Source organism: Micropterus salmoides, unplaced genomic scaffold, assembly GCF_014851395.1.
Source record: "Micropterus salmoides isolate LMB-PRFRI ecotype aquatic unplaced genomic scaffold, ASM1485139v1 Ms_hic_scaffold_3801, whole genome shotgun sequence".
Lineage (NCBI taxonomy): Eukaryota > Metazoa > Chordata > Actinopteri > Centrarchiformes > Centrarchidae > Micropterus > Micropterus salmoides.
The window spans coordinates 280-16029 of NW_024043153.1; the positions used below are offsets into that span (position 1 = coordinate 280).

At 41.2% G+C, this 15750-nt stretch overlaps 3 protein-coding genes across 4 annotated transcripts; 2 read left to right on the plus strand and 1 right to left on the minus strand.

Annotated features, from left to right (window-relative positions):
* Positions 1 to 290: 290 nt before the first annotated feature.
* LOC119884951 (palmitoyltransferase ZDHHC14-like) lies at positions 291 to 6311 on the plus strand (the record flags this gene model as incomplete). Its single annotated transcript, XM_038695227.1, has 2 exons — positions 291 to 396; positions 5099 to 6311. Coding segments are annotated over 2 exons (577 nt in total), but the record flags the coding sequence as incomplete, so codon positions are not given.
* A 1218-nt stretch (positions 6312 to 7529) lies between these two features.
* LOC119884949 (galectin-8-like) lies at positions 7530 to 12432 on the minus strand. 2 transcript variants are annotated; one of them, XM_038695225.1, is made up of 8 exons: positions 12233 to 12432; positions 11913 to 12001; positions 10537 to 10747; positions 10294 to 10413; positions 10147 to 10173; positions 8927 to 9015; positions 8603 to 8768; positions 7530 to 8461 (listed from the first exon to the last, which is right to left on the minus strand). In XM_038695225.1, the coding sequence occupies exons 1-8, from the start codon at positions 12407 to 12409 to the stop codon at positions 8312 to 8314; spliced, it is 1029 nt and encodes a 342-aa protein (XP_038551153.1). In that variant the 5' UTR covers positions 12410 to 12432; the 3' UTR covers positions 7530 to 8311. The 2 variants fall into 2 exon arrangements, with proteins under 2 accessions (XP_038551153.1, XP_038551152.1); XM_038695224.1 differs by having other exon boundaries at positions 7530 to 8482.
* Positions 12433 to 12448: 16 nt separating this feature from the next.
* LOC119884950 (interferon alpha-inducible protein 27-like protein 2A) lies at positions 12449 to 14024 on the plus strand. Its single transcript, XM_038695226.1, has 5 exons — positions 12449 to 12483; positions 12633 to 12701; positions 12856 to 12885; positions 12954 to 13121; positions 13756 to 14024. The coding sequence occupies exons 2-5, from the start codon at positions 12692 to 12694 to the stop codon at positions 13881 to 13883; spliced, it is 336 nt and encodes a 111-aa protein (XP_038551154.1). The 5' UTR covers positions 12449 to 12483; positions 12633 to 12691; the 3' UTR covers positions 13884 to 14024.
* Positions 14025 to 15750: the final 1726 nt, after the last annotated feature.

Consider the following 15750-nt stretch of genomic DNA (forward strand, 5'->3'; position numbering starts at 1 on the left):
ATGTGAGTCTAAAGACAATAATACAGCATGCATCCACTTGCACACTACTGTCTCACAAGGTCACATGCACTCTGCTAATCCTTCCCACCTAACATTATTCAACATGCCGCTAATACTGTATTAGCTTGCAGTCAGTCAAGGAGTTGTACCTTAAGGCTTTCTGTGCTCTAAAGAATCCATGTCATTACACTGCTGTGTTTAATATGTTCATGGGTAAGCCCTTTGCTATGTATTTGTAAATGAATGCCCACAAACAACACCTTTCTCTATTCTTTGTTTCCTCTGACTAGTCTCATTGACAGACGGGGCTTTATCCAATCAGACGCACCACAGCTGGCACCACCAACCAATGGCATCACTATGTATGGCGCCACTCAGTCTCAGCAGAGCCACATGGTAAGACACTGACCTGAATCTCTGTGGTTGCTCTGAGATACTACATTCAGGTTGATAACTTTATAGATGTGAAAATGCAGACTGCGTCGTCAGAAGTGGTCTGTTGATGTTCGTAGTGTTGTTGGGTTGGCAGGTCACTTGATGGATGAAGTTTTTAGAGTAGAATAGTCATTGAATAAAGGGACTGGATGGGGCTCCTCCTAATATCAGAAGCTTACCGGTGTTGCTACACAACCATCATTTAATATAGTTGCAATCCTGAAGATTTTAGCAGGTTGATTTGGCTAACAATATGCAAACATCATATTGTGATTATGTCGATTTTAAGTGGGAATGGTAATTTTGCTTTTCATTTTCACTGAAAAAATAAATAAAAATAAAATGTTTTGGCCCAGTCTCACCAGGTCATACTCTGCTACTACATCTGCAGGGCTAGGCCAAAGCATCTTTCACAGCAGTCTGTGTGTGAAACTCCAGCTGTTGCCTTTTGTTCATTTGCCAGAAACAGAAATTGACTCTCACAAACACCGGCAGATGAACTTAGCCCCATGTCACCTTGAAGAATTCCAACCACAGACATTGTGGCAGATTGTTTCTGATTTTAATGGTAAACATTTTAAGGGCTGGTCTAGGCAGAGACAGTAAAAGGTAGATGAGGTCAAAGAGTTTCAAACACCAGTCAGAACACTGTATGTAAGATTAAGGTTCTCCTCATCATGCTGATATTCAAGTCTTGCAGTGGGCCCAAAAAACAATGAGCAGGAATCAGAAAGAGATAATATATAATGAATTAGACCATTTTGTGCAAATTCACAATCTCGCAAACTGGAAAGTACGCCACAGTCAGTGACCACTATCTGCTGTAATGTTAAACTGTCTCCCACAGTCTTGGAGAGAATAGCCGGTGCCGTGAAGAACACACTGCACTGACCTCACTGGCCACTTTCCCTCTGGTGCCTGAATAGAAGCAACAAGTCTTCTGTTGTTCAGTGTCACTGTTAACGTTGCACATTACATGCTAGATTTAAGGCCTATTCAGACACAGCTACTAAACTCCTCTCACTGGTGCCCTTGCTCTGTGCCACAGACATCTCGTTGTTCTCATCCAAACTCAACCTCACTCCGTTAGTTCTCATTGAGATGTCGAAAATGAACGTCATTGTAGCGTTCACAGTCAGCTGTGTACCTAATATCTTGTACCTTTTGTTTGCCTTAAAAATCCAATATGGGATGGACCACTTATTTCAAGTCCACGTTAAGAATATTGTGTCATCAAGTAGGTTTTAGAGAGACTTGTGGTTTGATTTAGTTAAATCGTTCAAACTGCGATGAGTAAAAGTCTCCCATCACTTCTCTCCATCGTCTGTTTACTACAGAGGTGTGTGGGTGGGAGTTATTTAGAGAAAGGGTGTGAATGTACATGAATTGTGCACGCGTGCGTGTGTGTGAGAGATAGAGGAGGCAAAGAGACAGCAGACTGCTTGATTCATGTTTTGTCAATTTAAATTTTGTCAGTACTGTTATTTTACCCTTTTAATGTAAGGCTACATTGACTGTGTGGAAAATACAGTACGTAAGTTACTCTCTAAGCAAATAAAAAATTATGAATGTGTTCTTAAACGTATTTGATTATCAAGACCAACTAGTCCACAACTCATTTAGTCCCTGTTCTGTTTTAGCTGAAGGTGAAAAAGAAAGGGCTTTTTTTTCCTGCAAATCTGTCATTTAAGGGAAACTTGGTGTAGAGACACGTAGGACCGAGTAAACGCAGCACACATTTGTATCAACAGTTGTGTGGTTGATTTGTTCCTGTCACAGCTGCGTTTCTGTAAGTCCTATGCTGGCAAACGCATTGAGGTTGCATTTGCTTTTGGGCGATGAAAGCCCCATTTCTTTGTGATGTACCTTATTTAATCTGTGATGCAGCTCAAAACGATGGCCTGGTATGTTAGAAGCCTTGTAAGCAGTTGCCATGGCAACAGTGTGTGGTAGGATGTCCTGTTACACCTCGATAACCTGAAACCTCAATTTGGGGGGTGGGGGGAGGGGAGGCAATTTGATTGATAGCAGTAAGCATTGCATTCGATTAAAGGTCTGTTGATCAAAATTACAGTAAAATAATAAATAAAATGTCAAGACATTCTCTGGTTTCAGCTTCTCAAATGTGAGAATTTGTAGCTTTTCTCTGGTTTATATTGTTGTAAATTGTATATTTAGATTTTAAACTGTCGGTTGGATGCTGATCGGAAGCAATTTGAATCATGACATCCTTGGGTTCTGGGAATAATAAATTTTTCAATCATTTCTGATATTTTTATATATTTTTAGCCAAAATGTTAATAAAAATAAAAACATAATTGACAGATTAATGCCCCATTTTCAGATATGTTTCTGAGATTTTGTCTCTACCCGAATGTAATAAAGGTGAAAGGAATTAGAAGTCGCTGTAACACATAAAACCAACAATATCTGTCATCATCATTTTGGTTAAGCCTGTCCTTTAACCTCATGGTACACAGTTTGCATTTGACCATGCAAATATGACTATTTTTGGTCTTCTTTCTTCCTGCCTGTCCTTCTTGCTCTGTCTCTGTCTTCTTCCTTCTGTGAGCTATTTTTATACAACACACGCAGAGTGCAACTTGATCAACCACCATTTCCTTGTATGTAATTGCACCGCGCGTGATGAGGGGAGTGACAACCCACAGCCTTGTTTTCAGTTTCACCACTCACTCTTACTTCAGTCAGCTGCATGAGTAATTGGTGTTAACAGTCACAGAAAATGCCCAACTTTGTTTCTTTGTTCTTGTAAGAGCTGCATACGATCAAACATACTGAATGTACCACCTAAAGGGTAGCCAAATGTACAACTTATTATCAGCCACAGCATACAGTGGTGTGTTGTCTGGAATAACACTGTCGGCTGGATTTGCTAAACTTGTAGCTGGATTCAACCATCTCATCTCGATAATCGAAAAATAAATGGTGTCAGCTTTGGGAAATGTTTATTTGTAAAGGTTTGTGTACATCCTCTCAATGACCTTATAGTTATTTTCTTGGAAATTGAAGCATCCACTCACCAGTGTGATACTTCTGAATCTAAATTAAGTGGATGATCTTGCACAGGAGGACTGGAAAGTAAGACTTCAATTAATCATTGTGTTCATTGTCAATTAATTATTTGGCCTGTAACATGTCAGAAAACATTGAAAAATGTACAATTTCCCCGAGTCCAAAGTGATGTCTTCAAATTACTTGTTTTGTCCAACCAGCTCTTCTCAAACCTAAAGATATTCACATGATACAAAAAAGTATAGAATCCACTGACAAGCTGGAAGATGGAAATGTTTACAAATTAAGGCATTTTTGTGACATGATAAATTATCAAAGTGGTTGGTAAAATAAAATATTGTATTTCTGTCTCCGTACACATATATATGTTGTGTTTGTAGACTCACTGCCATTTTGTACATGATATTATAAGATGTAAATGTAGGATTACGTTTCTTATCCTTGTTGTGTCATCAATGCCACGTGTGAAAGCCAACCAAAACATGGCTTGTGCTGCTTCACTTGCTGTCTGCTCTCCAAGGTTAGTCTATCAGCAGTCTATGTACATTCTGTACTGTGTGTCTGTCTGCCATGGGGGATGGACAGTGCTGAGTCAGTCCGGCTAAGTTTATAAAGCATGAGTGGGCCTGAAAGTAGAGAGAAAAGGACAAGACGCTGCATCCCTCCCCCCCACTCCATTTTATTTTATAGCCAACACACCATTGATGACGTATGCTCTGTGCTAACGTTACTGTGAGCGTGGCTTCAGTGTCATTTCAGTCCAGTAATCCTCGACCCAAATTAGTCTCTTAAACAACCTGGAGAGAGGCCAAGCTTGCAAAGGTGATAAGTCAAGAGCAGTTGATACGTGCTGCAGATAAGAGGGTTGATAATACTGAGAAACACATCTCTTCTACTGTCAAAGGTAGCTCAACTTCTGTTTAAATCACATCTGTAATCTGCTCTTTTTAGGTCAGTGAGAATGAGACAGAAAGGTGAGATGTCCGGAGACAAATCTCTGTGCTTCAAATTTCTCGTCAGTCAGACTTTGGTAGTGATGTGGGATGGAAGGGGAGGCATTATTTGTTTGAATGGCTTCTTAATTCCTGTCACCTCTGCACAGCTAGAGATATTTCATCTGTAATTGGTCTCTAATACACATGATTGCTCTGCGGTGATAAACGGCTAATAGGGTTAAAGCTAATCTGTTGCTAATGTATGGTATTGATGACTTACTGTGACCTAACCCAGTTACTATGCTCCAGTTATAGACGTGTGATTTCCACTCTATAGAGATCAATAGGCCATGATGATGATTTCAACTCTGTCTGGTGATCTCAGCTGTTTTTGCTGGGGCGGATGCACAAGTTGTTATGGGTTCTCTGTTTGGCTGTGCATTCTAACAAGGGTACTAACATCTATTTGTTTCTTTCTTTTTCTCTCCCTTATCCAATCACCTTTCTTCTCGTCTCACGTGTTCTGCTTTCCTTTATCCCGTGCGTCATTTCTTCTTTCCTCCTCCATCTAATTTTCAACACTGCCTCGCTCTTATTTGTTTTCTATTTCTGTCCTTCACCTCTGGCACCTTATCTCTCTCTTTGACTTTCATGTCCCCACCCACTTTCTTCTGCCTTCTGCCACTCTCTCTCAGTGTGACCAAGACCAGTGCATTCAGAGCACCAAATTCGTTTTGCAGGCCGCCGCCACACCTCTCCTCCAGCAGCAGAGTAGCGAGCCAGTCATCCTGACGGCCACCTCTGAAGACGGAGGCTCTCTACCCGGCCGCACCTCCCTCGCCCTGGGCGGCCCGTGCACCTCACTCCCCCTCGGCCAGCCCACGCCTCCGACGTCCACCCCCAGCCTCAGCTGCCACGAGGCCAACGACATGCTGCCAATGCACGGACACAGCCACACACACAACCACAGCCACCCCCTCCAGGAGCCGGTGGGCCACCACCACTTTCTTACCCCAGAGGAAGTGCCCTCGCCACCAGGTATGCTTCCTTGCGGCAGCCCCCTGGGTCACAGCCACACCATGCAGGCCGGCTTCTACAACCCAGCCAGCCAGGACTCACTACATGAGGACTCTGTGAGAGGATTGGTAAAGCTCAGCTCCGTCTGACAAAGGGATGTATACCACCTCCTCCCTCCTGAAAACATGCATCCAGCCCATGAAACCCTCCTGTGCCACTTTTGTACCAACTCGCTCTCACCTTGAGTTTGTTTTCCTCTCTCACCTCAGCAGGACTTGAGAACTGAAAAGGGCTGTGGTTTAAATTCAGCTGCTAGAAACTGAATGGAATTTATATGAACTGAACTGAAACCAGTTGTCCTCAGCCAATGTCTTGCCAAAACGTCTGCGCTGCTGGAACTGGGAGAGGAGATGTTTTCTGGTGTGATGCCCTGTATGACAGCTCGGACATCTGTATTTGTTTTTTTTATATATTTTTTTTGTTTAACTTCAAGGGAAGCATAATCCATTAGCCCGCGGATACTGGAAAGGGGAGGGTTTTTTTTCTGTGTGGCGTAGGTCTGAACCATGTCAAGCGTTTTGACATTACATGACATTTTTTGGTCAAAATGATGAATTTCCATCAATGGATTACAGGTCTGACAGGTTTTTCTTTTGTAAAACAAACATTAGCCTATTTGCCTGTTGCTGATTGGACGGTGTCTTTTGCCTTTTTGTTTTTGTTCTTGGACATTCTCAGCAGTGCAATGGTTGAAGTCATGTTGCATATCATCCTGCTTTTTCTATGTTTAAAAAAAAATAAGAGACTGTTGTACTGTACCATGGTTATTACAAATCTTACAAATTATTATATTTCCCGTGGATATTAATAAAACGCCAACTTTTTATCAGATGTGATTGCATTAATATTGAGGCTTAGTAGCCATAATATTTGCTAATGTGAGAGTCATGTGATCATTACATTTCCTTTTAAGTGAATCTTGTGATGCCTCACGCCTGTGGTCATTTGGCTGATTAAAAACAAGCCTGTCTGATGAATGTTGCTAAACATTTATGGACGTTCAAACAAGGTTAAGACTCTCTTTAGGTCCTTCGGTCTTCTATTCATCCTGACAGAAGTCCTGGGAAGCCTCAAGCACCAACCTTTGAAGCGTACAGACTTAAACAAGGACTCCATTTCCAGTTACATTTAACTTCATTTACATGAAGTGATTTGTGTGTGCCTTTTTTTTAAATAGATAATAGATAATATAGATAGTTCACTGACTGGCAAGTAAAAGGCAGTGGACAACATTTCAACATTTAATTCTCTTCTACCACCTTGTGGTAAAGCAGAGGTACTGCAGTTGAAAGTGGCATTTTTCTTAGATTTTAACTAATAAAATGATTAGACACAGTCAGTCATTAGACACTAGTAAAGGACTTGCAGATGTCTTCCTCAGCTCTACAGAGCATTTTTAGCACTTCCAGCCCATAAATTCACTGTTTGTTTCATTCTGTCAACTAACTTGGCCTTGTTTCAAGACGCAGCAGACTGGTTTTCAGTCAAAAAAACCCAACATTTTTGTGCTACTTTGGCTGCACCGAATGGTTGTAAGACAAGGTTAGCGATTATCTACCTCCTGTAGCTATAGTTAGCTGGAGCAGAAAGAGGAATATTTAGCTGAAGACCCCGTGATGTTGTGTTTGCAGCCTGTTGCACTGCCCCCTACTGACATTATAAACAGTGGATACAAATGATAATAACACATTTATTTATTATTAAATCATTTGATACATAGGGAAGAGTTTTCGTACATATTTTACAACAGTTACAACAGACGGGGCGGGGGGGGCACATGACATTGGAAAATAAATGTCCCAGATGTTTTTTTACTTTTCATTTTGGAGCAGGATTCATAACTGCAGCACAGAGTGGGAGAGCGATGAGGCAAGACATGGTCACAGATGCAGGACTACTATATTCTATAGCTTGCATAAATATTGCAAAATGTCATTTGTTAGGGTATTGAAATAGTTTAAAAGGACCCTGTACTGCACTGTGCTTGAGTTCTGCTGCACCATTACATGTTAAATTGACTTAAATGTCAAAAGAGGATGGGACGCTATCATGTGTTAAAGAATCCTGAGGATTACGACCTTTAATAGCAGACTAAACTTAAATGTGGGTATACCGTAAGTTGGCACGTCCTATTTAATTAACATTTTATGTAAAAATAAACTGTAGATGAAAATGATTTTGACCATACATCAAAAATGTTCAAAAAGAAAAAGTAACCACTACTAATTATTTAGTAATGATGACAAATGTTTCCAATCATTTTATATTAGCTGTACAATAAATTAGTCTTTATTGGGCCTTGCTCCAAAAGAATGGCATCCTTTAGTTTCATTCATTGTTTGCATTTGCTGACTGTCTTGGCTTTTAAACAAAGCCAGTAAGTACTTGAGTGCTTAATAACATTTACACATATTTCCTGTTTTAATTATACAGTGCACTAATGGCATATCACAGCAGAGATGCACTAGAGAAAGTACAAGAAATGAACCAAGGCAAACCTAACTTGTAGCTGTAAACAGTCATGGTGGCTCACAGCCTGATGCTCCAGCACAGCTAACTCATGCATCAGTCGTCTAGCCGGGGCTGGAAACATGGACCATTAATGCTCCATGGCAGGACCAGCCCATGCTACTTGGTCATCAAAAATGCTATACTAGCTTAAAATCAGACTTCTGGTTGCTGCAAGACTAACCTAACCTGAAATCAGCACAGGTTTTGCCATTTCCAGCATCCATTGTCTGGGTCTTTGTGGCTAAGCTAGTTTAGCATCAAAAACCAGAACACAACAGTGTCTTTAACGCTGGCTTCTATGTTAAGTCTAGAGTCCCGAGTCACCACAGTTTCACATCAGTGAGCTCCAGGTCCCCCATGATCTCCAACTGGTCAATGCTGCTCAGGTCCTGCACCCGATGTCTGAACTCAAACAGGTGTGAGCCATTCACTGCCAGCTTGAACTGGTGGGGCTGACAGAGGATGAGAATCTGACAACAAAAAAAACCCCACTGAGGATAGGTCAATTATTTCTAAGCACATAGACATAGAGACATATAGTTAGATATTACAAATCTAAAGTGGTAAACACCCTACACAGATACAGCAGTGAATTTGTAGGTGGTTCCTACCTCAAAGTACTCCCCTGACGAGAAGGGAAAGAAGGGCAGCTCCCGCTCCTCCTGACCCCAGGACTCGCTCAGGTACGAGTTCCTGGTGAACATCCCCGACTTCATGCGAGGGTTCAGATGAAGAGCGATGTTCTCTGTCCTGCTGTTGCGGAGGTTCACTGTAAAACTGGAAGACACGTGGACTAGAAGGTAAATCTTTTTTTAATTTTTTTTATTAAGAAATGCCCAGAGGGAAATGTTAATTGACATTAGTAGTTCAAATCAGCGAGACATGCAGATTGCTCTTATTTGTTATATTGAGGTGAATTTCTTCTGGTACTTTACCTGTGAGGATACATGCTGACCTGTCCTTTGATTGTAATGTGCTGTCCAGGCATCAGTCCTTTGAGTATACTGCCTTTGTAAGGGAGGCTCTGGAATAAGAATATATTATAATTATAGATTAATCTGCTGATTATTTTCTCAGGAAATCATTTAGTCTAGAAAAACTATGAAAAATCCCCAATATAATTTCCCACAATCCAAGGTTACGTCTTCAAATACATTATTCCGATTACTGTCACAGGCCTACATCACAAAGAAAAGCAGTAACTCACATTTGAGAAACTGAGGCAAATGTTTGGCATTTTTGCTTAAATTTTTTTTCCGATCAACTAATCAATTAAAGTTAAAATCTATAAATTTTCCGTATTAAAATTTCTGAAAACAACTAGACCTATGTTATGTATTTTGTTGAGGTGTGTACTTACATAATACCAAATGTTTTCAACAATTTTCAAAACTATAGTAATCCCTAATTTCAGTCAAGGTAATGGTGCGTTTCCTTTGGTCACCAACCAATGGCGCCATATTGCCTTTGCGCATGCATTACTGTTGTGGTGTTCTGCCAGAATCAGTCAGTTTTAAGCCAATTTTTTATAATAATACACTTTGTAGATCTTAGTTGTTACTACTGTATATTTTAACCAGATGAAGGATTTTACTCGTCGGATGTCTGGATCTTAAGTTATTTGAGATATAAGCTGAGTGAACGTTAGCAGTAGCTCAGCTCTCAGCATCCTGTTGTCCGCCGAACAGCTGATTTTTAACATTCAGTGTTTATACTGGTTTTTAATCTGCAGATGTGTTTGTTCTGGAATAGAGGAGACTGCTGTGGATTATTGGGTCGCTCTGAAAATCCAATTTATTACAACTTTGGCGTTATTTTCATAGTTCTGGTCATCTATCTGTAATAATAACATTACAGTTACCAAATTAATTGTTTAGATTAGATTAGAAGTCACAATCAAGTACCAAATAAAGTGGTTTAGATCATCTAAGCTGTTGGCTTGTTTACATCTGTCTGGTTGCCTGAAGGCTCAAGTTGTAATAAACCAGATTTGTCCTTTAAAAGTCTGAGGGGCACATGCTAAATTAAACAGTCTGCAGTGCACAAACAGAGGAATCATTGAGGACATGTGCTCCAGTTTTAGTGGCGTCACAAGATGCTGGGCACATATAGGCACAGAGGTTTTGTGTAGATGACGCAAAAAGAACAAACTCACCAAGTCACCTGATTCTGAATATATTGCCTAGAGAGAGAAAAGGCAAAATTTAGAGATTATTAATCAGATATGTCTATAAAACAAACACACATGTGATCAGCTTGTGAGGACAAAATAAAGCAAACAAGGGATGGGAAATCTACTTACTGAGTTTGGGATGTAGCCAATAGCGTGCACCTTGACTTTGCCAGATATAGAAAATGTGTCAACCCTGTTTAGTGGGATTTTGTGCTTGTATTCCAGCAGGTGAGCACCATTTACTGCCACCTATGGGTGAAGACAAGTCTTTCAGTATCCTATTTTTCTATTACTTACATTGCTGTGCGCATTTGTTGTTTTTAAGTACTACACAGGCTTATCCTTCATTCTCAACAGCAGGGGTTCACTGACCTTGAAGACGTCTTCGTGCACCAGGATGATGGTCTCGAAGGGGGCTCCGCGTTTGTAGGGCAGCTGATGGAGCGTTTCCTCTTTGCCCCAGCTCTCCTGCAGCAGGGAGTTACATACCACACAGGGCGACCCTTCGAAGCGAGGGCTGAAGTGGAGGGCGACGTCAGAGCGTGGCTTGGTGCTGCAGCCGCTCGACAGGTCCATCTGAAACCTGCAGAGAGGGTTTATGATTATTTTACTTTATGTTCACATGGCGCATAATTTCAAATAAGGTTGTGTTTAATCAACCACAACTGACATAACAGGGTGTGACAAACCACAGAGATTAGTAGCTGAGGAGTCAAAAGTGTGGTGCGGTGCCACTGGATGGTCAGCCAGAGGACAACAAGTATTTATAACGCTTAAGTTTCTTTGAGCAACACACTGCGCTGTGGCCAAATCTGACCTCTGACCTCCAGGCGGAGGAGGCACAACTCAAGTCATAGCTGAGCTAAAACAAATCCAAGCTGATCTTGTAGGTGATGTCATTATAAATGGATCTAAAAGCTGTGAGGGGAAATATGCTGGACAAAACAGATTTTACTCCACTGTGCCCACAGAACTAGACTAGTTGTTCCCAAACGGATTTGTCCATTACAATGTTTCATTGTCCATCAACACCTTAAAAAAAGCCAACCTTTACATGAAATACAAAAAATATACATTACCCAATATAACCAACAGCATATTTTACTTATGTGCAAAATTACACAAACAAAATCTAGTTCAATTAAGTCAGCAAAAGGGTTTTTTCAGGGTGATTAAGAATAAGCTTATACATTTTAGTTAATGATAAAGTTACATCCATTTTATTTGGATTTGAATTTTGGGAGATGAACAGAAATCCATGTGGTCATTTTAGCTGAGAAGGCTGCCAGTGTCTGTGTGTTGTATAGGTGGGTGAGTGCTATAGTTTGAAACATTTTTGGGACCCACAGTGAACGGTAAACGGTCTGTATTTGTATTGCGCCTTTTACGTCTTTCCGACCTCTCAAAGCACTTTCACACCACATCACATTCACACACTGATGAGCAGAGGCTATGGTACCAACTGCTCACCTGAAACAGAAACTCGTTCATACATTACATTTCATACATTGGGGTTCAGTGTCTTGCCCAAGGACACTTCAACATGCAGGGATCGAACCACCGACCTTCCAATAAGTGGATGGCCACTCTACCCCCTGAGCCACAGCTGCCCTTACTGAACTACACACAGGGTTTGAAGTTTTGCAGATAAAAGTATCACAGGCTCTGGGGTTTACTAATCAAATCTTACACATATCCTTAAGGGTGGCACCTCCTCAGTATACCTCTCTAATTTAATTACATCTTACCTGTCAGCATCTGGGGGCACGGTGCCCTGGACGATGATGATCTCCCCAGGGTGCAGACCTCCAGGTATGGGCCCTGTGTATGGGATCACCTGAGGTGGAGAGCTGACGTTAAAGCACCGGAAACCTGCACTGACTGCAGCTGAAGACATGAAATGAGGGAGCTAACATGAAACGCCTCTGTGTGTCATATATTAGCAGGAACAAACACAACACAGCGACTTGCACACAGTAACAAGCTGTATTAATAAGCTACATGAGGGTCTATTGATCATCGCATGATGGCATCAGAGGGATGTGGATAATGATAATAAGCCTCTTACCGGATTCAGGACAGTGTGTTTCGCATTTGCCACAGACATCAGGCTTCTCGTGTCAGACATGCAACATGCAGCTGTGCTGAAAGACAACGGAGTCTGTGGTGTCTGCGGTAAATATGACCGGTTTTGCAGCTCTCCTGCACTACACAGAGATGATGGCAGTTGGCATCTTCTCTCCATCAGCCCTTAACACCACGCGGCTGCGCAAAGGCTACCACGTGATCGGGTCAGCTGGACGCTGAACAACAACAGAGGTGCAATGTCACTTATTTTATACTGTTAAGCTTTTTTTTAATGTCATAAGCTACAGTTAAGAGAAAAGCTGTTTAAAAAAAATCCATAGCTAGTTAGTTGAGTTTCAACTTCCTGTTCTTGATCCCCGTCGCCCTCTTCTGTTCAGCAGGAATAAAGCCTCCTGGAGTGTCATTTCCCAAGAAACCAAAGCTGGTCAGACTAGAAGAAATGGGTCCTGGTCGGTATCGCAGACGCTAGTGATTATTTTCTTTTCTCATAACGTATAGCCTGTGCTTTCCTTATATAATTTTAACAATGCCAAGATACCATAGCTACTGTCTTTGATGAAACCAGATGAAACGTTAACCTCTGTTTTCTATCCTTTTTCTCAGGAAAAGCTGCCGCCATTGGAGCAGGAGTAGGTAAGAGTCTTCATGGATCACCTGTGTTGATTTGTTAGACTGACTTTAACGCTCTTGTCTCTGTGCAGTCGGCGTAGTTGCGGTGGCGGCGGCTCCTGTTGCCTTGGCCGGTGTAGGTTTCACCTCGGCTGGAATAGCAGCAGGCTCCTACGCTGCCGGCATGATGTCTGCTGCTGCAGTCGCAAACGGAGGAGCGGTGGCGGCGGGAAGCACCGTGGCTGTTCTGCAGGCAGCAGGTAAACAGCATTAACCTACTTGATTTTTTTTATGGTGATTGTTTTTAATAGTGAGATGATCAATACCGGAACTGTAATCAAAGGGGTATCATGGACAAACCAGGAACTGAAACAACAATAATGTCACAATAGAGACAAGGTAATTTTCTGTTCCAACACTTCCTGATCTCTATCGGGGGTTATTAAAGTAGGGCCTACATAGATGCACTTAAATAATCCTCCTGTATCATTATTTTTTTGTAGGCCTACATGTGTACTAGTATTTGGGCCAGAATGAACATCTGTTAGATTGTTTTGTGTAATGTATAGGTCTACTCCTTTTCTTAGGAAAAAGGAGCTTCCACTGTGGCCCAAGGATTTTCTCTGTTTCTTTGGGTCAGACGCTCTGGGCTATGAGCTCTCTGTCCCATGTGAAAAAATGTTCTCACTTTACTAAATATCACAGTGTAACTTATTTGTTTATGTGGATAAATAGTGCAGTATTCAACAAAACACAGCACAGTACAATTTAATAATACTATATACTGTGATGACAATAGTACTACTGTGTTGGCCTGTTGGTTTGAGAGCAAGGCTTTCTCAGCTTCTCTGTGACTGGATACCTTGAATAAAAACCTGTGTAATCTTGCTGTAGGTGCAGCTGGTCTGTCAGGAGCTGCCACTGCAGCTGTGGCCAGTGTTGGCGCAGCAGCTGGCGCAGCAGCTGGAGCAGCAGCGGGATGGGTGGCCAGCTTCTTCACCAAAAAATCAAACAATAAATGATTTTGAAATATATATTTATTGAATGTATTCATGCATTAAATCTCTAAAAACATACCGTGTCATCTGTAATTATCTCCATTCCTCATAACTTCTACCTGAAAGCACTGAGTGAGAAAATAAATGAAAGTGTTCACTGGTTCACTAAGTTGTTTTTTTTTTTTTGGTTTTGTTCTTTTTGTGACCACAGTAAAGTTGTGGGCTGTAAAACCAAAACACTGATGAATAATCCAATGAATCTCATACAGCAGAGGGGAACTGCATAGTTAGGAAATTTTCAGCTGTGGATTCATAAGAGCAGCACCTTTTACTTTACATTCATTTGATCGATTTGTTGGAATATGGATTAGTGCCTCTAACACCATACTTGCTATCAGCCCATACCACTGGATCTGTTGTTTCCTGTGGTGAAGGAGACAGTGGGTTAAGGCCCTTGGCCCTCAGCACTGGTGCCTATCAGGGCTGTGTCATATCCCACTGGCTCTTTTCCTTATACACCAACAGTTTCATAGCCCAGCATAGTTCAGTAACCATCCTGCAGTATGCTGATGTTACAAGCACAATAGGCCTCATACCCCAAAACAAGGAGTTCTGTTATGTTCATCACAGACTCATTTACAGTTCTTGTCATACAATTGAATATTTCTCAGACTGCATAAACAAAAACAGCCCAGCAGAGGCGGTTCTTCCTCAAAACCACTGAATCCTCCTGCAGTGTTATACAGCCATCATTGAAAGTGTCCTCAGTACATCTACAACAGTTTGGTACAGCAGCATAGACGCTCACACTCCCATTGTCAACAGATGCTCCAAAACCACAGGCTCTCCGCTCCCATCAGTTGAATCACTGTACAACAAATTCAGAATCAAATGGGCAAGTACAATATGTAACCCATCTCATCCTGCTCTCTGCCTGTTTCAGCCTCTGCCCTCTGGGAGGCACTACAGGTCCTTTTCCACCAAAACAATTTTTTTTCTGCACCAAAGGACTAAATTTTGTCTGTGGCATTGTGATACATTCTGCTCTTCATTATCTAGGAATATTGTGATTATTATTTATTGTGTATTTAGTTACATCTTCCTTTGTGTTGTGCTGCTGACGCTGCGTACTGAGTTTTTTTCCCCATGTTGTACTGAAAACAAATTCCAGGTGGCTATTAATGTAAAGTGAGGTGAAATGTCATCCTCATGGTTGCGTCAGAGGAAAAGCCAGGAGGTCAACCAGAGTGAGTAGGTTTCATCATGTCAGTATGGTCTGTTTCTGTTTTTGTGAATACAGGCTTAATATAAATGCAGTTATTGACAATAATCCACTGCATCTGTGTCTATTATGACACTCATCATTGGATATATTCACCTGTTTCTGAAAACTTGAACAGCAAAGGATTCAGATGTTGCCCGTCTGAAAGAAAATGAGTTTTTAATTTCACCCAGTCTAATCATGAAGGGACTTTCAACTGAGGAGGGACTTCACTGATAAGAGTCTAGTATTGCATCAAGATTTAATTGAGTTTTCACCTTTTACTGCAATCAACTGTCAGTGTACATGAACATAAATGGTGAAGACATTATATCCTCAAAGTTGCTGCAGGTCCTGCATGCTAGAACAACACTTGTATGATCTCTTAAATATACAAACTTAATTTTGTACTTTAGTAATTACGTTGATCTTGATCGGAGCCACCAAAACCTACAGGGTCAAAAGTTTTTTTCAGTGACTTAAAGATGAAAGTCTGTCCTGAAGGCAGGTTTGAAGGAGCAGTCAGAACTAAACTATTTCAACAACTCTTTAGTTGTTTCTGTTTGTCATCTGATGCTCCAGTTACAGTCATGACTTACCACCTTAGAAATGTTTACTTGAGTTCATTTG

Coding starts and splice junctions, on each gene's coding strand:
- LOC119884949 (XM_038695224.1), bottom strand. CDS start 12,409: ATGGAGAGAAGATGCCAACTGCCATCATCTCTGTGTAGTGCAGGAGAG. Junction 10,748..11,912: donor GTGCCCCCAGATGCTGACAG/GTAAGATGTAAT, acceptor CCCTCTCTGCAG/GTTTCAGATGGACCTGTCGA. Junction 10,414..10,536: donor TGCACGAAGACGTCTTCAAG/GTCAGTGAACCC, acceptor CTTCACCCATAG/GTGGCAGTAAATGGTGCTCA.
- LOC119884950 (XM_038695226.1), top strand. Junction 12,886..12,953: donor CGCCATTGGAGCAGGAGTAG/GTAAGAGTCTTC, acceptor GTCTCTGTGCAG/TCGGCGTAGTTGCGGTGGCG. Junction 13,122..13,755: donor GGCTGTTCTGCAGGCAGCAG/GTAAACAGCATT, acceptor ATCTTGCTGTAG/GTGCAGCTGGTCTGTCAGGA.